Source organism: Mustelus asterias, chromosome 8, assembly GCF_964213995.1.
Source record: "Mustelus asterias chromosome 8, sMusAst1.hap1.1, whole genome shotgun sequence".
NCBI lineage: Eukaryota > Metazoa > Chordata > Chondrichthyes > Carcharhiniformes > Triakidae > Mustelus > Mustelus asterias.
The window spans coordinates 121,550,384-121,575,999 of record NC_135808.1 but is presented as its reverse complement, the minus strand read 5'-3'; the positions used below and the strand labels follow the sequence as shown (position 1 = coordinate 121,575,999).

The following is a 25,616-nucleotide window of genomic DNA, read 5'->3' as shown; positions in this document are numbered from 1 at the left end:
CACTCCAACTTTTATACTCGATACTCCGATTTATAAAGGCCAATGTACCAAAGGCACTCCTTACAATCCTATCCACCTGTGACGTCACTTTTAGGGAATTCTGTACCTGTATTCCCAGATCCCTCTGTTCAACTGCACTCTTCAGAGTCCTACCATTTACCCTGTACGTTCTACTTTGGTTTGTCCTTCCAAAGTGCAATATCTCTCACTTGTCTGCGTTAAATTCCATTTGCCATTTTTTAGCCCATTTTTCTAGTTGGTCCAAATCCCTCTGCAAGGGACAGGATGAGATGCATCCAAGGATATTGAAGTGGTCTGATCCAATTTACCACATTATCATCCAGATCATTGATATAGATGACAAGCAACAATGGACCCAACACCGATCCCTGCAGCACACCACTACTCACAGGCCTCCACTCAGAGAAGCAATCCTCCACAACCACTCTCTGGCTTCTTCCATTGATGTGGAGATGCCGGCGTTGGACTGGGGTGAACACAGTAAGAAGTCTCACAACACCAGGTTAAAGTCCAACAGGTTTATTTGGTAGCAAATACCATAAGCTTTCGGAGCGCTGCTCCTTCGTCAGATGGAGTGGAAATGTGCTCATCTGACGAAGGAGCAGCGCTCCGAAAGCTTATGGTATTTGCTACCAAATAAACTTGTTGGACTTTAACCTGGTGTTGTGAGACTTCTTACTGTGTTCTTCCATTGAGCCAGTGTCTAATCCAATTTACTACCTCCCCATGTATACCTAGCGACTGAACCTTCCTAACTAACCTTCCATGAGGGACCTTGTCAAAGGCCTTGCTGAAATCCAGGTAGATCATTAATAGATATAAGAAAAAGCAAGGGTCCCAATAACAACCCCTGGAAAACACTACTATAAACCTTCCTCCAGCCCAAAAAATATCCAGTGACCATTACTCTCCGCTTTCTATTATTCAGCTAATTTTGTAACCACGTTACTACTGTCGCTTTTATTCCATGAGCTGTAACCTTTCTCACAAGTCTGTTGTGTGGCTCTGTATGTAACATCTTCTGAAAGTTCATATACATCACATCAACAGCATTACCCTCATTAACCTTTTATGTTATCTCCTCAAAGAACTCCAGCAAGTTAATTAAACACGACTTCCCCGTTAGAAATCTATGTTTGTACTTCCTAATCAACCCACATTTTTCCATGTAACTAACTCTATTCCAAACAATTGTTTCTCGATACTTGCCCACCACTGATATTAAACTGACTGGCCTGTAATTACTGTGGCTATCATTACTATTTTGAACAAGGGCGTAACATTTGCAATTCTCCAGACCTTTGGCACCTCCCCTGAGTCTAGAGGAGACTGAAAGACTATGGCCAGTGCCCCTGCAATTTCCATCTCACTTCAATATCCTTGGATGCATCTCATCCTGTCCTGGTGCTTTGTCAACTTTCAGTACCGACAGTCTATTCAACACTTGTTCATTATCAATTTTGAAACCTTCAAAGGACAGAGTTTCTTTATCTGTCACCATGTCCTGGGTAACATCTATCCCCTTGGTAACGACAGATGTAAAGTATTGATTCAATATTTCAATCATGCCCCAGCCTTCATGTGTAAATTCCCTTCTCGGTCCCTAATCAGCCCTACTCTTCTTTTCACCACCATTTTACCATATATATGCCTGTAGACGATTTTGGGATTCCCCTTTACGTTGGCTGCCAGTATTTTCTCTGATGTGGAGATGCTGGCATTGGACTGGGGTGGGCACGGGAAGATGTCTCACAGCACCAGGTTAAAGTCCAACAGGTTTATTTGGTATCACGAGCTTTCGGAGCGCTGCTCCTTCATCAGGTGAGCATTTTCTCAGAATCCCTCTTTGCTCCTCTACTGTGCTTTTTCACCTCCCTTCTGAACCTTCTGTGTTCCTCTTGGTCCTCAACTGTATTTTCTACCTTACATCTGTCATAACCACACTTTTCTTTCATGACTCGTGAACAAGAACACACAAGTCTGTTTGAAGTTCAATGCTTTCTAGCCTCTCATCATTTAGTATTTCTGTTTTTCCTACCAAAGTGGATCACTTAACATTCACCACATTGTCCTCCATGATGTGGAGAATTATGCTGTGGCAGCACCTAAGTTCAGAGGTCCAAAAGCTAAGTATAATGGTAAGTATGTTGAACTTTAAGCAAACACAGTTGTCATGAGAATAGTTATTGGGGACTTGTTAGTAAGAGGGATAGATAGGAGGTTCTGTGGCAACAAAAGAGACTCGAGGATGGTATGTTGCCTACCGGATGCCAGGGTCCGTGACTTCTCGGACCGTGTCTTCCGGATTCTTAAGTGGGAAGGGAAACAGTCACAAGTCGTGGTACACATTGGTACCAACAACATAGGTAAGAGAAGGGACGGGGATTTAAAACAGGAATTTCGGGAGCTGGCTGGAAGCTGAGAGCCAAGACAAAACATGTGGTCATCTCTGGTACGTTACCGGTGCCACGTGAGTTGAGGAACAGGGCGAGAGTGCAGTTAAACATGTGGTTGCAGGGATGGTGTAGGAGGGAGGGTTTCAGATACGTGGATAATTGGAACACATTCTGGGGAAGGTGGGACCTGTACAAACAGGACGGGGTGCACCTGAACCAGAGGGGCACCAATATCCTGGGAGGGAAATTTGCTAAGGCTCTTTCGGGGGTTTAAACTAATTTGTCTGGGGAGTGGGAAAAGGAGTAGTAGTCCAGAAGTCAGTGTTGAGGGTGGTGAGGTATTGGGGAAAGTATCAAGGTCAAGGGTGGGTACCGGTAGACAGGAAGGTGGGTTGAAGTGTATCTACTTCAATGCAAGGAGTATCCGGAACAAAGTAGATGAACTTGGGGCGTGGATTGTACTTGGGACTACGATGTTGTGGCCATTACGGAGACGTGGGTAGAACAAGGACAGGAATGGGTGTTGGACGTTCCGGGCTATAGATGTTTCAGTAAGTGTAGGGAAGCTGGTAAAAGAGGTGGAGGAGTGGCATTGGTAATCAAGGATAGTCTAACGGCTGCGGAAAGGGGGATCTGCACACTGAGGTAATATGGGCTGAAGTTAGAAATAGGAAAGGAGCGGTCACGTTGTTAGGAGTTTACTATAGGCCCCCAAATAGTAATAGAGATGTGGAGGAAGAAATTGCTAAGCAGATTATGGATGTGTGGGGGTCACAGGGTAGTTGTCATGGGGGACTTTAACTTTCCAAATATTGATTGGAACCATTGTAGGTCAAATAGTTCGGATGGGGCAGTTTTTGTGCAGTGTGTGCAGGAGGGTTTCCTGACACAATATGTGGATAGGCCGACAAGAGGTGAGGCCACATTGGATTTGGTACTGGGAAATGAACCGGGCCAAGTGTTAGATTTGGTTGTGGGAGAGCACTTTGGAGATAGTGACCACAATTCGGTGTCTTTTGTTATTGCAATGGAGACGGATAGGGCCATACGGCAGGGCAAGGTTTACAATTGGGGAAGAGGTAATTATGATGCGATTAGGCAAGAATTAGGGGGCATAAGATGGGAACAGAAACTGTCAGGGAAAGGCACTAATGAAAAGTGGAACTTTTTCAAGGAACAAATACTGGGTGTCCTTGATAGGTATGTCCCTGTCAGGCAGGGAGGAAATGGCCGAGTGAGGGAACCATGGTTCACAAAAGAGGTGGAATGTCTTGTGAAAAGGAAGAGGGAAGCTTATGTAGGGATGAGGAAACAAGGTTCAGATGGCTCGATTGAGGGTTACAAGTTAGCAAGGAATGAGCTAAAAAAGGGGCTTAGGAGAGCTAGGAGGGGACATGAGAAGTCCTTGGCAGGTCGGATCAAGGAAAACCCCAAGGCTTTTTACTCTTATGTGAGGAATAAAAGAATGACCAGGGTGAGGTTAGGGCCAGTCAAGAACAGTAATGGGAACTTGTGTATGGAGTCAGTAGAGATGGGCGAGGTGATGAATGAATATTTTTCTTCAGTGTTCACCAAGGAGAGGGGCCATGTTTTTGAGGAAGAGAAGGTGTTGCAGGCTAATAGGCTGGAGGAAATAGTTGTTCGGAGGGAGGAGGTACTGGCAGTTTTGAATAAACTGAAGGTCGATAAGTCCCCTGGGCCTGATGAAATATATCCTAGGATTCTTTGGGAGGCAAGGGATGAGATTGCAGAGCCTTTGGCTTTGATCTTTGGGTCCTCACTGTGCACGGGGATGGTGCCAGAGGACTGGAGAGTGGCGAATGTTGTTCCTCTGTTTAAGAAAGGGAATACAAATGACCCTGGTAATTATAGACCGGTTAGACTTCGGTGGTTGGTAAATTGATGGAAAAGGTCCTTCGGGGTGAGATTTACGACCGTTTAGAAAGATACGGATTAATCCGGGATAGTCAGCACGGATTCGTGAAGGGCAAGTCGTGCCTCACAAATTTGATTGAATTTTTTGAGGAGGTAACTAAATGAAGGTAGGGCAGTTGGTGTCATATACATGGATTTTAGTAAGGCGTTTGATAAGGTCCTTCATGGTCGGCTTATGATGAAAGTAAAGAGGTGTGGGATAGAGGGAAAGTTGGCAGATTGGTTAGGTAATTGGCTATCTGATCGAAGACAGAGGGTGGTGGTGGATGGAAAATTTTCGGACTGGAGGCAGGTTGCTAGCGGAGTGCCACAGGGATCAGTGCTTGGTCCTCTGCTCTTTGTGATTTTTATTAATGACTTGGAGGGGGGGGCTGAAGGGTGGATCAGTAAATTTGCTGATGATACCAAGATTGGTGGAGTAGTGGATGAGGTGGAGGGCTGTTGTAGGCTGCAAAGAGACATAGATAGGATGCAAAGCTGGGCTGAAAAATGGCAAATGGAGTTTAACCCTGAGAAATGTGAGGTGATTCATTTTGGTAGGACTAATTTAAATGTGGATTACCGGGTCAAAGGTAGGGTTCTGAAGACTGTGGAGGAACAGAGAGATCTTGGGGTCCATATCCACAGATCTCTAAAGGTTGCCACTCAAGTGGATAGGGCTGTGAAGAAGGCCTATGGTGTGTTGGCTTTTATTAACAGGGGGTTGGAGTTTAAGAGCCGTGGGGTTATGCTGCAACTGTACAGGACCTTGGTGAGACCACATTTGGAATAATGTGTGCAGTTCTGGTAACCTCACTATAAGAAGGATGTGGAAGCGCTGGAAAGAGTGCAGTGGAGATTTACCAGGATACTGCCTGGTTTGGAGGGTAGGTCTTATGAGGAAAGGTTGAGGGAACTAGGGCTGTTCTCTCTGGTGCGGAGGAGGCTGAGGGGAGACTTAATAGAGGTTTATAAAATGATGAAGGGGATAGATAGAGTGAACGTTCAAAGACTATTTCCTCGGGTGGATGGAGCTATTACAAGGGGGCATAACTATAGGGTTCATGGTGGGAGATATAGGAAGGATATCAGAGGTAGGTTCTTTATGCAGAGAGTGGTTGGGGTGTGGAATGGACTGCCTGCAGTGATAGTGGAGTCAGACACTTTAGGAACATTTAAGCGGTTATTGGATAGGCACATGGGGCACACCAGGATGATAGGGAGTGAGATAGCTTGATCTTGGTTTCAGATAAAGCTCAGCACAACATCGTGGGCCGAAGGGCCTGTTCTGTGCTGTACTGTTCTATGTTTCTATGTCTATGTATAATATTTCCCTGTAACCACACACTGTGCATTCTGCATAGTACTTTACAATATATCTCCTGTATTACTAATAGGAAGTTGGAAGAAATATTATTTTATAAGGAAGTGGGCATATTGTGGTAGTTGTGACGGTAAGGTATGAGGATATAATATTTCAGAAGAGTTGGTGTGTGACAACTTGGGATTGGTGTAAGAGAAGGTTGGAGGATTGAGGAAGTGAGATGTATAAAGTGTGCAGAGTTTGAGCAGTTTGGAAAGAGTAGTGTGTAGTAATTGAAGAAAGAATTGAGGGTTTGGGGTTTGAATGGTAATTCAGGTAGAGTCACTAAGTAGTGAAAGGGATTTGATAGGGTAATGAGTAACTCGGGAGGGAGTACTATGGATAGTACATCAGAGGTGGTAAGAATTCAGTTGTGGAAACGCACATTTGCAGAGGGAGTAGTTAATATGTAGAAAAGGGTAATGAGTACGGGAATAATGAGCAGTTGAGGGGGTTATGTCAGTTTGTACTGAACCTTGTTTCATAGCCAAAGATGCTAGAGGTAGTGTGTGAGGTTTGGGGTGGCTGTTGGGGTGTGAGGTGGCAGATGGTAGGGGCTGCAATCTGAAATAAATATAGATGAGAAGTTGAGCTGGAAAAATGGATAGATTGCACTTTAGGGAAGGCAGATAATGAAAAACCAGCAGGAAATATTGAATACAGGTGTTATCAGCAGAACGTGCTGAACTAGGATGGTTACAGATGATTGTAAAGGTGGAAGTAAGCAGACTTGGTGATGAAACATTATAGTTTCTTGTTGAGCCTAAGAAAGCAACAATGAGGGTGATGGTATCTGTAGCATGGGGTGTATTTGCCAGGCACTGAAAACCCTGGCTTCAGCCTTACTGTTTCCTGTGAAGGAAGATTTGTGTCATCCAAAACTTGTTTGGAGAGGCAACATAGCAGCATGGATGTGGTCGTGAAGTTGAGATGTGGTGGAAAGATGAAGGTTGCTGTCATCAGTATACATATAGAAGCTACAAACTATGTCACCAAGGCATACCATATGACATAAAGAAGGACAGGGCGCAACTGAGAGATCCTTGATGGACTCTGAAAATGAAAGTTCAGGGGAGGGGAGAGAAGCCATCTCTGAACATGCTCTGGATTCTTGCAGTCAGGTAGAAATGCCACTGTGCAATGGAGGAAAGCCAGTGGAGGAAGATGGTATTAAAAGCAGTCAAATGCCACAAAGAGGATGATTTTGATCAATGCAGCTAGAGCTGTTTTGATGCTGTGAGATGAGTGGAAACCAGACTGAAGAGATTTGAGTAGAGGGTTGTAGCAGAGATGGACATAGCTGAAATGTAGCCATATGTTCAAGGAAGTTATGGGGGAAAGAAAAATTCATTTTTGAATGTAGAGTAGTAATGATGTTGGCCTTTGAAGGAAGAACAAAATTGCCAGAGAAAAGTGAATTGTTAACAATGTTGGTTGCTGAGAAGGCAAGGACTAGTGGTTGAGTGATCAGAATTGGGGATAAGCTCAAGGGAGCTGGAGGCTGGTTCGTTTAAACATGTGATTATAGAAAGAGTAATGACAGGAGAGAAACTAAAGTGGTTTCAATTCAGGGCTGAGGAGATTGGAAGATGATGGAAGGGCAGAGGCAAAAGCAGAGATAACTATGGTAGCCATGATCGTAGCAATTAATGAATCTAGGGGTTTGAGACTAAAGCGAAGTGTGAATAAGAGAAGCTTATGATCTTAGAATAATATACGGTTTTGGCTGAGGAAAGTGAAGCACAATAGAGTTTGATATGTTCCAAATCTGATGATTGATGTCCCGGCTTGTTGTGTGAGTCACTTGTGTTATTACCACTGATTTGAGGGTATGAAGATAAATGTTATACTGGAAGATTGTAGGAACAAAAACCTCAAAGTTTGGAAAATTAGCGAATGTAAATGAGGTCGGGGTCAGATGAACGCTCCATACAAATAATCTATCAGTGACTGACGTCCCACATGGTGGATGTCTATTTGGGTGAGACACTGAAGTTGTACAGGAACCTCAACATCTCTGTAACAGCAAGGAGTGACCACCTTGAGAAGAAAGGGACAGATGAAAAAAAACATCCTCCAGTAACAACTCGACTTCTGGGAAAGCAAGCTCCCTGATAACTTAGTGGATAATTGAAATATATAATGCAGCTTTGAGCCAAACAGAGGTTCTGGAATCAGCTTCCCTTTTTGTGTTTGTTTCATCTTGGGCAACAGTCACCGGCTTCTGTAGACCTTATAATCCTGGAATTCGGGAGGAATAAAATTACTTTCCCTAACCTAACCTGATTGCTCTAAGATTGAAATATGGTAAATTTGATTCCTAAGTGCTCAAGCTTAATATGTTGCAGTGTACAACTTAAAAATACTCTATATATTTATTGTCTTCTGTCCAACCGGGGGTTAATCTCACTTCTGTTGATTACTAACAAAATGTTGACCACTAATTTGGATCAGTGGAGAATGGTGAAAATTATTTGAGTGCATGGCAAGTCTTCAATCAAGGTTATTGTTTCAGTTTCGGGAATAACAAATACAGTCAAATATCTTGATCTGTGTCACGTGACATATGTTCTGGGTCAGATTTTAATATTTTGATTCAAAGTTTAAAAATATATTCAGAAATGTGACCAGCATTGCAATGTTTTTCCTTGGTGCTGCCTGCAAGAACTTATACTGGTTGCCTTTGAGTGTTTTTGAACTGATGACATACCTAATTCTATAAAGGATGCCTGATTTGTACTTCATGTTTGCCTTAAAGCACTGTGTGCTTGAACTTGTCCTGTTTCACTGTGGTGTGTATTGCATGCAGTTACAACTCAGTGATTTGATTTCCAAATGTGTCATCTGTATTTTACCTGGAGGACACAAACCAACTGAGACTTGCCTTCATTTTTGAATTGCTGCCTACATTTGTGATATTCTGTTTTGTGTGCTAAATGATAACATTGTTATTTTTCTACTAAGTGCTTGTTCTCTGTCCCCTTAAAGCAGAGGACAAGTACTTGGCAAAAGCAATACATACAAACTACAAAGCATCCTTGTTTTGAACAATATTTATTTTTTTCCAATCAATCTTCTGTTGTACTTTTATTACATAAAATACACATTTTGAAGAACAGATTATGATGTGGAAATTCCTTCAAGTTTGTTTTATGCAGTGTTTTTATTTATTCTTGTATCAAAAAGAGCATTTTATCAGCTTGAAATTGTAATAAGAAAGTTAGCATGGATTTGTGAAAGGTAAGTCATGTCTGATTAATCTGGTTGAATATTCTGAGAGATCTTTTTGTCCATGGCCTACTAGTGTTCCAATGAAGTTCATCGCAAGCTTGAGGAACAGGACCTTATCTTTAAACTCAGCACTCTACAACCTCCTGAATTCAACACTGAGTTAACAACTTTAGATCATAACCTGATGTGTTTTTTTTTGTTTTGCTGGAAGAATCTTATCTTGTTTCTTTATCCCTTTGTGTTGTATTCAAATGGTTTTTAAGTAGCCATTCACACCTCATTTGGACACAATTCTTGTTTGTTTACTATACCCATTACTGCTCTCTTTTTGACAACACCAAGTTAAAGTCCAACAGGTTTATTTGGAATCATGAGCTTTCGGAGCGCTGCTCCTTCATCAGGTGAGCAGCCTCCGAAAGCTCGTAATTCCAGATAAAGCTGTTGGACTTTAACCTGGTGTTGTGAGACTTCTTACCGTGCTCACCCCAGTCCAATGCCGGCATCTCCACATCATACACTCTTTGACTGTTGCAACGTAAAATCTTTTTTGTTTAATCTCCACCACCCTATCACAGAGCATCCCTTTTGCCCTTCCTTCTTCTCCCTCCTTGCACTAAAAAATGTATGCATTTCTTAACTATCTCCAGTTCCTTGAATCAGTCATAGTATCATACAGCACAGAACAAGGCCCTTTGTCCCATCGTGTCTGCATCAGCCATCAAGCACCTATCGATTCTAAGGCTCATCCAGACTCAAAATATCAGCTCTATTCTCTCTCCACCGATGCTGTTAGACCTGCTGAGACTTTCCAGCATTTTCTACTTTTGTTTCAGATTCCAGCACCTGCAGTATTTTGCCTTTATTCCAGCACTTGGTCCATAGCCTTGTACGCTATGGCGTTTCAAGTGCTCATCTGAAAGGTCACTTGACCTGAAATGTAACAGAACATACTTTTTCTCCCTGCAGAATGTTGCCTGACCTACTGATTCTTTCCAGCAGTTTTTATTTTTATTTCAGATTTCCAGCATCTGCAGTATTTTGCGTTTGAGTAAAAGAAGTGTACTCTGGTTGGTGGGATGCGATGAGTGTTGCCTGGGGATCTATACTAGGGTCTCAATTTTCCACCATTCTATCAATTACCTGGATGATTAAATATATAGTTGTATGTCCAAGTTTCCAGTTGACACTAAATTAGGAGGCAAAGTGAGTTGTGCAGATGGAAGTTGAAAGTTACAAAGCAGATTATGTGAGTGGGGAAAACTGGCAGATGGAGTTAGCGTAGGGGGAGTGCTGCCATCTATTTGGAATCCCCAAGAAAACCCAATCAGAATATTTTGTTATTGGTGACAAATTAGAAATAATGGAGGAACAAAACAATTTGTCAGCTCTGTGTATAAATTACTGGAAGCTAAAGCACTGACGCAAAAAGTAATCAAACATAGTTCCAATAATGTGCCCTTTATTTCAAGGGGACTGGAAGAGAAAGAGGAGGAAATGTATGCCTAATCTGTATGGAGCCTTGATCAGCCCTCATCTGGAGTGCTTTGTTCAATCTTGGTTACTGCACCTCAGGAAATATAAATTGGTCTTGGGTTGAGTCATCACAGGTTTGCCAGAATGATAAAGAGCATAAAAAGTTATGTTGTGTGATCTTGAGTTTATTCCTTAAGTTTAGAAAGTTGGAAGGATCTAATCAAGGTTTTAAAAATTAAGAAATTTCACAGATTGAACCCAGAGAAACTATTTTTTTCCGCTGGGAGAATCTGCTTTGAGAATTGGGACAAAGAAGTGGCAGATGGAATACAATGTGGGAAAGTGTGAGGTGATGCACTTTGATAGGAAGAATAAAGGCGTAGACTATTTTCTAAATGGGGAGAGAATTCAGAAACCAGAAGCGCAATCCTAGTTCAGGATTCTCTTAAGGTTAACTTGCAGGTTGACTTGGTAGTTAGGAAACCAAATGCAATGTTAACATTCATTTTGAGAGGACTAGAATGCAAAAGCAGCGATGTACTGCTGGGGCTTTATAAAACTCTGGTGAGACCACATTTAGAATATTGCGAACAATTTTGGGCCCCGTATCTAAGGAAGGATGTGCTGGCCGTGGAGAGGGTCCAGAGGAGCTTCACCAGAATGATCGTGGGAATGAAAGATTTGGCATATGACGAGCGTCTGAGGATCCTGGGTCTGTACCCGATGGAGTTTAGAAGAATGAGGAGGAATCTCAGTCAAACGTACATAATAATGAAAGGCCTGGACGTAGGGAAGATGTTTCCGTTAGTAGGAGAGACAAGGATCAGAGGGCACAGCCTCAAAGTAAAGGGATGACCCTTTAGAACTGAGATGAGGAGGAATTTCTTCAGCCAGAGAGTGGTGAACCCATGGAATTCATTGCCACAGGAAGCTGTGGAGGCCAGTTCATTGAGTGTTTTAAGACAGAGATGGATAGGTTCTTGATTGGCAAAGGGATCAAAGGTTACAGGGAAAAAGCGAGAGAATGAGGTTGAGAAACGTATCTGCCATGATTGAATGGCAGAGCAGACTCGGTGGGCTGAATGGCCTAATTCTGCTCCTATATCTTATGGTTTTATAATCTTCAAATTAGATGGAAATCGTTTAGGAGTGAAATTAAGAAGGATTTTTGCACACAAAGATAGTGGCAATCTGGAACATTCTTCCTGTCCCCAAAAATGTATTTGGTTTGATGATTGAGACTGTGTTAGTTTTGTTCTGTGAATATGTCAGGTGAATATGCCAAGGAATATGAAATAAAGGCAATTAAATGGAGTTGAGGCACACATTGGCCATAATCTCATAGAAAGGCTGGCCAGGCTTGGGGTGCTGAATGGCTTACTGCTTCCTGTTCCTAATTACTTCCCAAGAACAGATTATATAATTGAGCAACAAATTTATTTTATGTTTTTTGTGAATTATCCATGTTTATTTGGGGTAATAAGACCCAACTTCTGTCTTTTTGAGTATTGCAGTGTCAGATTTACTACAAATCAGAAATCGGTGCAGTTTACTATATAAAATTGAGATTTTTATTTGTAAACGTGACTTTTTTTAGACTTGCTGGCCTTGAACTTCAAAAGTGTTTAAATTGGTCACCAGTTACACACTAGCTTTTCAGGAGCTTCTATCAAATATTAATCACTTCTAATGGAAACTCTACCCTGGAGGCTACATTCAGCAAAGCCTCCTTGCTAGATTTTATATTAGCTTTATTTTGGATACAGCATGGCACTGAGCATGTGATGATTTGAGTGATGAGAGATCTTTGACACTAGGCTGCTCTGTAATAGAAGAAACTGGTTTGAATTGTTTGTGGCTATTTTTATTTACAGTATTCAATGCCTGTTTTGTCCTCATACAATTTTCTGCTAGTTGTTCTTTCCCTTACAACAATATGTAATCAAAACACATGAAAATGATGGGCAGGGAAAGACCAGCAGGTCCACCCAATCTGCCTCACACACATGATGTCTGGATGCTTCCTACCACTAACCACAATTTACATTCTTCAGATTCCATGAACCCAGCTCTTTAAGTATCTCTGAGTGACTGAGATTATTTTTTAAACAAAAGAAACACTTGCGTTAATATAGTTCCTGTCACAACCACTGGATATTCCAGAGTACTTTTGAGATTCAGTCGCTGTTATAATGTAGGAAGCATGGCAGATAGCTTGCTCTCTGTTATGAAGCGGAGGTGGATCACCCCCTCCTCCGAGAACTAACACTTAACCACTCAAAGAGGAGTACCTCGCCTCATAATCTGTAAAAGGGAGTGTGAGGTGGTACGATCTGCTCTTCAGAAATTTTGTGATCAAAATAACTCCCTGACACACACACTCAAGTCAACAAGTAACAATTTATTGATCTAACTAACAGTGAACAAGTTAACTAGACTACTAACAAACCGAATAAAAATACGATTCTAACGGAATGCTGTTCCCACTTATTAACAAAAAAATAGAATTTTAGTCGCTCTCTAAATTACAACCAGGTTTTGTGTCTTCCGGAATATTCTGGACCTTTGTCAATTCTTCTTCTTTGCAATCTAGATGAGGTTTTGAGCTAAAAGCTATGAGCTGTGGCAGGTGGCAGTTGCTCTCTGTTTTTGTCCCACTGCCCTCTCTTTCTACCTGTGATGACATATCAATATCCCCCACAATAGGATTGGTCCCATCAGATTTAAATTTAATAGGTTCTTGGTAGCTAAGTGCCTAATCAAATTGATAGGCATAATTCAAAAGCCTGTTGCCTTGCTAACCCTGCTGCTTGGCCTTTCAATACAAATGTTTCATTTTGGGCATTCTATCTGCACTTGCATTTTTTTTAACTTTCTAAGCACAGAAATAGCACCAACTTTTTAAAGGGATCATGCAATGCTTTTTCCCTTGCATTTTACAAGCACCCATTACAATTACTCTACTCAACTTCTCAACACAAACTCACATAAACAGCAGCGTGAAAATGACAAGATTATTTCCCATTGTGATGTTGCTGGAGGCCTAAATATTGACCAGTGCACCAGGGAGAACTTCCCTACTCCCCTTCAAAATATTTCCATGGTATCTCTTGCAACCACCTGTGAAGGCAGATGGAGCTTCACTTCAATATCTCATCCGAAAGATGTCACCTCTGACAGTGCGGTACTTTCTCAGTACTTTGGCTTTTGTACTTCAGTCTCTGGAGCAGCATTTGAACCCACAGCCTCCTTTTTCAGAAACTACAGTGCTACCAACTAAGCCACGGCTAGCGCATCTTTAAACTAGGGATCATTCTTGAACCTTGCCCCTTAACATCTTCCATGGTGACTTTGTCATTTGTTTTATGAGATTCACTATCACACCTATCGTGATAGAATATCATGAAAAAGTTTTTCATGAGCAAAACTAAATTGTGTTTGTTGATACACCTCTCTGGCCACAGGACTAGGAAAGTAAAGTAGAATTTAGCCAATGACAAGATTATTTGTAGCTCTCACTGAAAGCTCAAGCCCTTAATATGAGATTGTACAGATTTCATCATGTTGAATTCATCTCATATTACAGGAAAGATTTTGCAATGTGAGAATAACTATTCACGCACCATTGCTGAAAACGTGATGAATTTAAAGAAACTATACTCATACAAATTATCTATACTTGTGACCTTTTTTTGTTTGGTTGTAGAACTTTCCCTACAGGATCTTTCCTCAATCACCTCAAAGCACCTGACTTGGAGTTGATTCCTTTTTTGTTATCTTGTCATCAAACAAAATAAATGTTTTGCATCAATGTTGGGGCTTCAACTATTTACATTCTATAGCAATGACTTAGATGAAAGGGTCAAATGAATCTACAGCAATGACTTGGATTAAAGGGTCAAATGGCTGGTAACTAAATTGGCCAGTGACAGCAAGATAGGTAGAACAGTAAGTTGTCAAGAGGAGGTAAAGTGTCTTCAAAGGGATATAGATAGGTTAAGTGAGTGGGCAAAAATTTGGCAGATGGAATATAATGTGGAAAAATCTGAAATTGTCCATTTTGGCAGGAAGAATGGAACAGCAATATGTTATTTAAATGGAGAGCGATTGCAGAACTCAGTGGTGCAGAGAGGGTTCTGGGTGTCCTGATATATGAATCACAAAGTTAGTATGCAGGTGCAACAAGTAATTACGTAGGCAGATAGAATGTTGGTTTATTGCAAGGAGAATGGAATACAGAAGTGGGAAGTTTTACTGAAGTTGTACAGAGCCTTGGTGAAACCACATTTTTAAAAAGATATATATAATTGCATTAAAAGCAGTTCAGAGAGGACACACTTTATTCATTCGTGGGATGAAGAGCATATTCTAAAGGTTGTTGACAGTGCCGGATTTAGACTTGGTGAGGCTATATAAAGCTTGGAGGCCCCTTGTTAAAAAGTTTACACCAAAAGGTCTCACAAAGGTGCGTACCAAAACAGGACCTTGGGTCATCACAAAAAAATTGAAAACATAATTATGCCTTTTAATTATTTAATAGCAAGGTATTTAAAATGAAAAATACAAATTATTTTCAAATGAATGCATTTACTGATATATTTATCATTTGGCTGGCTTGATCTCTCATAGATTTTGGTAATTTTTTTGAGTTGCTCTTCAAGTTGGTGCTTTTTCTTTTCTGGTATCCGCTCTTAAATGTTCTCTTCATTGTAAACCTTCTGAAATTTAGTGAGGCCCCTGTGGATTGTGAGGCCCTAACCTGTAGCTTGTTTAGCTTATGCCGAAATCCGGCGCTGGTTGTTGAACAAGTTGGGCCTATACCCTACAGACATCCTTAATCTAATTTCCTTGTTCACTTTAACCAGCTCTGTCTTCGTACCCTCATAAATGCCCTTATTTAAATTTAATACACAAATCTTAAAACCACTCATCTCGCCCTCAAACTGAATGCAAAATTCAATCATGGTAAGATTGATTTTATTTCATCACCATGTGAACTGGCTGACAAGTGGAGTCCTACACACTGCAGATGTGCGGACTATTGTGACTGTTTAGTTAGCATACATGTGTAGCACTTCAGTCATGTTGATGCTACAACAAATTTGTACACCTATGTTGATGTCGGTGCCAAAACAGCATGATATTTATTTCTCTGGTGTTAAGATTTATATTTGGGACACAATTTCTATTCTAGAAGAAATAATTGATTATTAAGATAATCTTGCTTATGTGACCACTTTCTCGAGCAACTTTTTTCCTTTGCATATTCCCATATTTACATTTATAATGGGAATTGTCTGTCTGTAATTACAGCCTCCCACCAATAGTGTTGCTGTAACTGCTGTACAGTTGCCATACAGTACTGTACTGTAGTACAGTACTGTATGGCAACCAGCCCCTATTCTTGCTTCTCAAGTTCTTAAGTTTTGTCTAATTATTTTATAAAAATAAAAGCAAATGTATGACTGTAAAATGGAGTGGCTGCATGCCCTGATCTAATTATCATCTTTGTCTCATCCATTTAATCTGAAGACTGCACTTGGTGTTCCCAACATGCAAAGACACAGATGATTGACTTCTAAATATAAAATTACACTCCTTTTGTATAGCAGTTATCTTTAACTACATATATTTTGTATAAGCTTGTTACTGAACTCTAGGGGCTGGGTGGAGGTGAAAATCAAATATATAGATTCCTGTACCTTTCTAAATGGGTGTTTCCCACTTCAGAAAGGCTTCCTAAAGGTCAGTTTTAATATGTTTTTAAACTGATGACTTTAGTTTATGGTAGTTGTTATCTGTACCAGATCCATGTTGGCAACCAGTAGCACTAAAATAATACAGAAGTATCTAAAGATGTATTCTTTAGATATATACCACACTTACCTGCTGGCAGCTTCTCTGGACTGAGCAGTCTCCTGCAATGAGGTGGATTTGGTTATGTGCTTGTAAATAGTCATGATAGTGTAAAACATGGTCCTCAAAATATATAGTGTTCACTTCATTTTTATTTTTAAGTGAGCTTTTTAAAACGATCCCTTCTGTTAGGCTATTCATTGTCTCCTAAACACTTGCTGTCCTTGTGTCATTTCCTCTGTAGTTCAACATATGCTGAGTATACTCACACTATGCCATCCATATATAGTGTACACTGGGAAAGATCCACCCAAACACCCAGTTCATTAAATTGCCTGTGCAAAACATGTCCAGTTAAGGATAACTGCTGCACCAAGGAAAAATGCAATTTTCTACTGATGATCTAATTTTTAAGAATAAATTATAATTTTTAAGAATAAAATATATCCCAACCCCTGAATTTTCCAATCCAAAGTCTCTCTCTCGTTAAATCAAATCTTGAAATAGATTTTTGGAATGATAAAAATAATTGAGATTCTTCCCTTTTTATGCTGAATTGAGTCTGACATTGTGTCTGCACAGTAACATTGCAATGCTAGCTTTTGTTTTATTTTGGTATTTGGGTGTAGCCTTGACATGCCTGTATACTGTTTTCGGGACAGCGTAATTGTGTGACCACAGTCTTCAAATGTTTCAGTATATACATGAGGTGTTGCCCCTCACTGATACACTCTTGTCTCCATATCTTGTATTTATTAACTTTGTTATGTTTGTGCAACTTGTGAGCTGCCAAAGCATTTATGCGCTTTTAACTTTTCTGGAAGATGAAGCATTTAAATTTCTGTACAAAAAACCTTTGACAATTTTGTCTTTAAATTAGTCAGTGAACGTTGTTTCTAATATTTTCATGTCTACAATTGCAGCTCCTGTCTCCTTTTTAAGCTTCTTAAATAATTCAAAATTCTATTCACTAAATTGCACTGGTTGTCAACAGATGTCAAATGAGCCTTATTCTCTCAGCATCATGTGACTAAATGTTTCTGAAATCATTGACAGTCCATATGAAATTTTAATTTGTAGCTATGGGAAATCAGAGGAATCAAATATTAGTATGCAGTAGCAGAGTTTTTTTAAAAAGGCTTAGAAAATATACTGTCTTACAAAAGTCTGTGGTGTTATTAATTTGGAAGTTGATTGGGTGGAGGTAGCCTTTGATGCAATGCATTGCTAAGAAATCATGTTCAAGTTTATAGTGTATGAAAAGAGGAACTCCTTTGTGATTGGAAAATGTAATCTTTAGTATTGCTTGGTTCAACTTGCTCTGTAAAGTATTTACTTAGATTCTTGATGGCATGATTCCCCGAATTGTATCTTGTGTTTGCAGCTCTGAGTCTTCATTACCTAATCTTGTTACCCTCCTGTTAAATTTCTTATTTGAAAGGTGTGCATTTATGTCTGTTTATATAACCTCAGCTTGTTTACAGAAAATTGCAGGTAGATTAAAAAATCTGCATTACCCATATGTTGCAAGCTATTTCAGATAATAACACTGATTGTCTGGTAAATAGTGTTTAACTCGACATCTTGCAAGCCTGAATTTTTGAAGCACAAGATTTCTATAGTTCATTGTATCAAGCCAAAACTTGCTGAAGTCATATGCTATGAAATTTATATGCACCTATAAAGTGAATAATGGAAATCATTTTTCACAATATCGTGTTGCTTTACATCAGAAATTTAAGGTTGTGATTCTGAAAGCCCCCTCTGTCCTGTTTTTAAGACTATCTACACTATAGAAACAAAATGAAAGATGAAGAAAATTAAACCTGGAAAAGTGGCATCACACAAAGTTGCCTGCATGCTTCACAGTTCTGTAGCTGCCTAATGATTTACTGGCAGCTAATGTTGTGGTCATTTGGTCCCGTCTTCCACCCTCCATAACTCCCCGAAATCTCAACTGTTTCCCACCAAGTCCTGTTCACCTTTCATCCATGTGCTTGCTGACCTGTATTAGCTCAGAATCTGGAAATGCTTTGACCTTAAAATTCCCTTCCTTGTTTTCAAACTTATCCATAGCCTTGCCTCTCGCCATCTCTGAAACTTGCGCCGCTCTGCTCCTCCCTCTGATCTCTGAACTCTTCCAGTTTTGACTTCTTGATTCTGATCTCGCTAACTTCAACTGACTGGGCCCTAAATTCTATCATTTTCTCCCTAAACCTCTTTGCATCTCCAACTCCTCCTTGAAGTCATTGCTTAAAAGCTTGCCTCCTTGACCAAGTTTTTGTGACTTGTCCTAACATTTCCTTACATGGCACAGTATCAAATTTCGTTTGACACTTCTGTGTAGCACCTTGAGACGTTTTACTATGTTAAGCATTCTATATAAATGCAAGTTGCAATCTATAACTTCACATGGTGGAATGAGAGCTACTGTTGTAAATAAAATGTGACTACGCTTCAAAGGTAATTCACAACTGATATGTAATAGGCTAAATAAATACAAACTTTTCTAGGTGCCGTAAAGGGTCATCACTTTCATTAGAAATTTCAACAAATACATGATGCATTTTCTAAGAAGAATCACAATATCATAGAATCCCTACAGTGCAGGAGGAGGCCATTTGGCCCATCGAGTCTGCACCGACCACAATCCCACCCAGGCCCTATTCCTGTATATTTACCCTGCTAATCCCTCTGACACTAGGGTTAATTTTAGCATGGCCAATCAACCTAACTCGCACATCTTTAGACATCGCACCAATAGATTGTAAATCCTCATCTACTTTTGAAAGTCAATCATTTAGTAGACAGACAACATCATAGTGGGGAAGTTAATCATGGAATCCTACTGTGCAGAAATAGGTCATTCGGCCCATCGAGTCTGCACTGATCACAATCCCACCCAGGCCCTAAAGCTAATAAATTAGCTTTAGTTAGAAGTCTTTGCAAGATGGATCTTGTAAGCTGAAGATTTTCATATGTAAAGGTGAAAAAAATCTGCCCTTATTTGTGCACATTGCTTTGAGGTGTAAATAGTTAATTTTAAAATTTCTTGCAAGTTGATTGTGCCTCTTTCCCAAGTTGCACAAGACTGGCAACCGCAGAGGGTGTATTTTCTGTTGGAAAATAATGTAGAGAAATAAGTTGCTTAATTTTGTGTCCCAATTTCATAGTCTAAATGTACTGATCTGATTAGTTAGTAACTAATTAATCTTTAACCATTGACTTTTTAGCTTTTCAGATTTTGTGCTCATTGGTAGATGTGTAAAAATTGATATTTTTATATAAAATGTGTAATATATTTTTAAAGGAGACTGTTTGAATATTGAGAAAATTCAAACCTGTTTTTAAATGTTTTCTTACAATTGGAATGTCTGTTTTGATGCAGGTTAGCTGTGAAGATTTCATTACTACAGGAATCTCTGCAAAGGCTCACCCCTGAACTGTTCATATCTACAATCATGAAAGAACTTCATATCCAGAGTGAAGACCTGAGGAATTTGAGGAACATTTTCAAATGTCCTGACAACAATTGAGAATGATGAGGTCAGGAACCAATGTTTTGTAACATTGTAAAGACCACCATAGTTTGAATAATGGAATCATAGAATCCCTAAGTGCAGAAGGAGGCCATTCGACCCTTCGAGTCTGCACCAACCACAATCCCACCCAGCCCCTATTTCCATAGCCCCACGTAATTACACTGCTAATCCCCCTGACAGTAAGGGGCAATTTAGCACGGCCAATCAACCTAATCCACACATCTTCATTAAGATAATGAAGGGGCTGGTTAGGATAGAGGTGGAGAGATTCTTTCCACTTAGAAGGGAAACCAGAACTAGAGGGCACAGCCTCAAAATAAGGGGGGGCCGGTTCAGAACAGAGTTGAGGGGGAACTTCTTCTCTCAGAGGGTAGTGAATCTCTGGAATTCTCTGCCCATTGAAGTGGTGGAGGCTTCCTCGTTGAATATGTTTAAATCACGGGTAGATAGTTTTCTGATCGATAAGGGAATTAGGGGATATGGGGAGCAGGCGGGTAAGTGGAACTGATTCGCTTCAGATCAGCCATGATCTTGTTGAATGGCGGGGCAGGCTCGAAGGGCCAGATGGCCTACTCCTGCTCCTATTTCTTATGTTCTTATGATTGTGGGAGGAAACCGGAGCACTCGGAGGAAACCCACGCAGACGCGGGGAGAATGTGCAAACTCCACACAGACAGTGACCCAAGCCGAGAATTGAACCCGGGTCCCTGGCGCTGTGAGGCAGCAGTGCTAACCACTGTGCCACCGTGCCACCCAAATAATAAAAAGCAAATGTTAAATCATTGCTTATTAGTCCTCCACTGGTGTCGTCAATTTGATTATTGTTGGACTGTACATATTTATATTTCTGGCAGTTACTTTGTTCTTAATTTTAGACTTTGAAGACCAGGAGGGAGATTTCTGTTGTGAGCATTATATTTTTGCTTATCCATGAGCATTTATTATTTGTCATTTCAATAACTCTAGAACACTTTGTTTTTCCTGGTTTGGTATCCTCATTTTGGAGTAAGCATAAATTACCAATGTTGATAATCAACGCGCCTGTAGTTCCTCCAGCTTGTTGGGTGGCACAGTGACACAGTGGTTAGCACTGCTGCCTCTCAGTGCTGGGGACCCGGGTTCGATTCCAGCCTTTGGTGACTGTGTAGAGTCTGCACATTCTCCCCATGTCTGTGTGGGTTTCCTCCAGGTGCTCCAGTTTCTTCCCACACTCCAAAAATATATGTGGGTTAGGTGGATTGGCCATGCTAAATTTCTGTATGGAAATCTTTGTTACAGTTTTGATCACTCTATCTGTCAATATCTCTCTAATTTTATGCTCCCATCTACACTACTTATTATGCCAGCAGCCTTTGTGTCATCAACAAACTTGGATTTATGGCTTCTTAGTATTAACTAATCATTAATAAATATAGTGAATAATTGAGCCCCAGCACAGATCCATAGTACTTTATTTAATAAAATATGTGGTTTTCCAGAAAGACCTCAACACTTGTGAAATCCCAGCTGTATCAAAATATAAAATGTAGCAATTGTAGTTTTTCACATACAGGTTATTGTTTAGTTTGGGAATAGGATCTCTGTTGTAACCAGGGATGGACAAAAGACCATTTCTGTAAAATGTCTTCCTATGTTTGCCTGCTTGTGCATGAAACCTGATTGAGCCAGGAGAGTTGGTGAACTGCAGCTGCTTGTGTTTGGTCAACCGTGCCTTATTTGCAGCAGCCACACTCCGATTGGATAGTTCTCATTTAAGGTTCCTGCCTGGAATAGTTTGAAATTTCATCAAGAGGAATGCACAATCAAAAAAACTCCAGCACCAGCTTTGCGAGCTGAACAGCAGATTTTCTATTATATGGATAGGCAATGGTTAGCTCTTAAGATGCTTTTGTTTATACCGTGAGGACGATCACCAATTAGGTGAGGATATCAACAGTGCTGTTGCATAGTGCCATCCTTTCACTTTTGTTGCATTCTCCCCTGGCTATTGTATAATTTATTGCCATGGTCCTATTTAATCTGAGGGAGAGTATTGTACAATCAGCACTGACAGAATTGTTTGAACTGAAAATGAGTTATTTACAATGAACCAATGGTATCAGCCTTCTTTCCCTGTGTCCTGCTGAGGTAGGATCTTGTATGCGCAGGTCTCTAGACGAGAAATAAATTAACATTCTGTAAACATTCTTATAAAGCATTTATCATTCTTCAATTGAATGGATTATCTGCATACCAAACTTTATCCCATCAGACTTATTACTTTTTATAGAATTTAATTTGCATTTCATTATGCTGTTTCTATATTTAGTAAAGGACTTGGTGTGGGAACTGAGGTCAAGTAAGTGCCAATCCAAAGTCAAATTAACTCATAAATGAAGAAGCACCAGTTTGGTAACAGCCACCATTGACTTGGAGCTGTAACCTTGTTTGATTCAGTGTCCAAAACTAAGCTAGAATAGGGGAGAATATCAGAGGGAAAATGGAGTGGAAAGAGGAACTAGGCATGTTGATTCTTCTCATTGGTAAGCTAGACTTTCTTTAGCATTTTGAGTATAATGTTGTTGAAAAAGTGCCATTCATCTTACAAGTTGTGTTTTGTTGTTTTGTATTATCACCATCTCACACACCCCTCCCCCCCCCCACCCCCACTCCCACACACCCACCAAGACGGCGCCAGAGCAAGGCGACTTCTTGCAAGCTGTGCCCAGCATACCTTCTATCTTTTACTCTCGTTCTGTTTCTAAAACTTCATTCTAACTCTTTTCACTACATTCTACACTCTCGTTTCCTTCTCTATGAACGGTATGTTTTGCCTGTATAGCGCACAAAAAACAGTACTTTTCACTATGTTAATATATGTGACAATAATAAATCAAATCATTCAAATCATTCTCCCATCTTATTTGCTTAGCCAGAGCTGAAGACAAAAAGAAATGAGATCAGGTGGAGACCATTCACCTCCTTAAGCCTGCTCTGCCATTCAGTAAAACCATGATTGGTCTTGATCAACTCCACTTTTCTGCCTGTTCCCCACAACTCTTGATTTCCTCATAGTTTAAAACTAATCTTCTAATTTGTTTAAAGATGTTTCCTCCAGGGGATAAAACTGACACATTTTCTTAAATAACCGACCCTTTCAGATACTCAAGGCTTCACTGTAAAAGTATCTGTGATTTTTATTGAAGGTAGTCATGATGTGGAGATGCCGGTGTTGGACTGGGGTAAACACAGTAGGAGTTTTAACAACACCAGGTTAAAGTCCAACAGGTTTATTTGGTAGCAAATGCCATTAGCTTTCGGAGCGCTGCTCCTTCGTCAGATGGAGTGGATATCTGCTCTCAAATAGGGCATACAGAGATACAAAATCAAGTTACAGAATACTGATTAGAACGTGAATCTTTACAACTACATTTAAAGATACAGACAATGTGAGTGGAGGGAGCATTAGGCACAGGTTAAAGAAATGTATATTGTCTCCAGACAGGACAGCCAGTGAGATTCTGCAAGTCCAGGAGGCAAGCTGTGGGGGTTACCGATAGTGTGACATGACCCCAAGATCCCAGTTTAGGCCGTCCTCATGTGTGTGGAACTTGGCTATCAGTTTCTGCTCAGCGACTCTGCGCTATCATGTGTCGTGAAGGCCGCCTTCGAGAACGTTTACCCGAAGATCAGAGGCTGAATGCCCGTGACCACTGAAGTGCTCCCCCACAGGAAGAGAACAGTCTTGCCTGGTGATTGTCGAGTGGCGTTCATTCATCCATTGTCGTAGCGTCTGCATGGTCTCCCCAATGTACCATGCCTCGGGACAACGTTGTCTACCTGATACGCTGCAGGAAAGGATGTCCCGAAGCATGGTACATTGGGGAAACCATGCAGACGCTACGACAACAGATGAATGAACGCCACTCGACAATCACCAGGCAAGACTGTTCTCTTCCTGTGGGAGAGCACTTCAGCGGTCACGGGCATTCAGCCTCTGATCTTCGGGTAAGCGTTCTCCAAGGCGGCCTTCACAACACATGACAGTGCAGAGTCGCTGAGCAGAAACTGATAGCCAAGTTCCGTACACATGAGGACGGCCTAATCCGGGATCTTGGGTTCATGTCACACTATCGGTAACCCCCACAGCTTGCCTCCTGGACTTGCAGAATCTCACTGGCTGTCCTGTCTGGAGACAATACACATTTCTTTAACCTCTGCCTAATGCTCCCTCCACTCATATTGTCTGTATCTTTAAATGTAGCTGTAAAGATTTGCATTCTAATCAGTATTCTGTAACTTGATTTTGTGTCTCTGTATGCCCTGTTTGAGAGCAGATATCCACTCCATCTGACGAAGGAGCAGCGCTCCGAAAGCTAATGGCATTTGCCACCAAATAAACCTGTTGGACTTTAACCTGGTGTTGTTAAAACTCTTACTATTTTTATTGAAGCCAGAGCCAGTGGACTTTTCTGTAGTACCCTCACAATTAGTTAACTGCAGTACAGTTGTCATGATGTGGAGATGCCGGCGTTGGACTGGGGTAAACACAGTAAGAAGTTTAACAACACCAGGTTAAAGTCCAACAGGTTTATTTGGTAGCAAAAGCCACACAAGCTTTCGAGGCTCTGAGCCCCTTCTTCAGGTGAGTGGGAATTCTGTTCACAAACAGAACTTATAAGACACAGACTCAATTTACATGAATAATGGTTGGAATGCGAATACTTACAACGAATCCAGTCTTTAAGAAACAAAACAATGGGAGTGGAGAGAGCATCAAGACAGGCTAAAAAGATGTGTATTGTCTCAATAGACATCTTTTTAGACAATACACATCTTTTTAGCCTGTCTTGATGCTCTCTCCACTCCCATTGTTTTGTTTCTTAAAGACTGGATTAGTTGTAAGTATTCGCATTCCAACCATTATTCATGTAAATTGAGTCTGTGTCTTATAAGTTCTGTTTGTGAACAGAATTCCCACTCACCTGAAGAAGGGGCTCAGAGCCTCGAAAGCTTGTGTGGCTTTTGCTACCAAATAAACCTGTTGGACTTTAACCTGGTGTTGTTAAACTTCTTACTGTACAGTTGTCAGCCATTGTTCCCAATATTCTGCTTTCTCTGCTATCTTTTGTATTCATATAGAGCTATTTTCAGGGCCTTCTATCCCCATAACTATTTTGATGAAGGATAGCAATTTTGGAGTATTTGTGTGACAATTATTGATGTTGGACTTTGTTTAGAATTATTTGACTCGCTACTTAAATGTATTTGCTTTTTTGTAGCATGTTTGCTCAGGCGATTAGTCTTTAATTGTACCTTGGTTTTACCCTAGGTTTACAAGAAGATTGACCCTATTTGATATTTTGTTCCGGTGGACACCCAGATTCAATCCAACTGTGCAATAGAATCAGCAAGAATTATTTCTTGAAATGGATCCACAACATGATGCATTTCTGTGGTGCAAAACTTATAGTTTAACTTACTGGTCATGATTAAGATACTTTTTTTTGAAAATAAATATAAATCATGTTGGAACACAAGACCTAAATAAACATATTCCTACCTGCTCTCTTTGTGATTTATTTTAACCCATTAAATTGGTGGGAAAAGTAACAGCAGCGACACAAGAGGGTAAGATATACATATCCATCCTCAAGTCTCAGTTGTGATGTGGCTTGTCAGTTCAGGATTGGTTCAAAGAAGCAAAACACCAACAACACACATCTCAACCATCAAAGGGAAGGTTACCAGCTATGTTAACAATCATGAGAATACATGTATGGAATGCCTCAGTAACGTAAAGTTTCTCCCCCCACCCCGCCCCTGTAAATCACTATGCAC

At 40.5% G+C, this 25,616-nt stretch overlaps 1 protein-coding gene across 2 annotated transcripts in view; it reads left to right on the top strand.

Annotated features, from left to right (window-relative positions):
• rpap2 (RNA polymerase II associated protein 2) overlaps positions 1-25,343 on the top strand; it is an 89,455-nt gene extending 64,112 nt beyond the window's left edge. The window contains exons 11-13 of one of the 2 annotated variants that reach the window (XM_078218891.1): positions 19,643-19,800; positions 20,672-20,701; positions 25,108-25,343. In XM_078218891.1, coding sequence (XP_078075017.1) covers positions 19,643-19,790 — 148 coding nt within the window. In that variant the 3' untranslated portion in view covers positions 19,791-19,800; positions 20,672-20,701; positions 25,108-25,343. The remainder of the gene's footprint in view (positions 1-19,642; positions 19,801-20,671; positions 20,702-25,107) is intronic. The other variant, XM_078218890.1, reaches the window with a different exon arrangement.
• Positions 25,344-25,616: the final 273 nt, after the last annotated feature.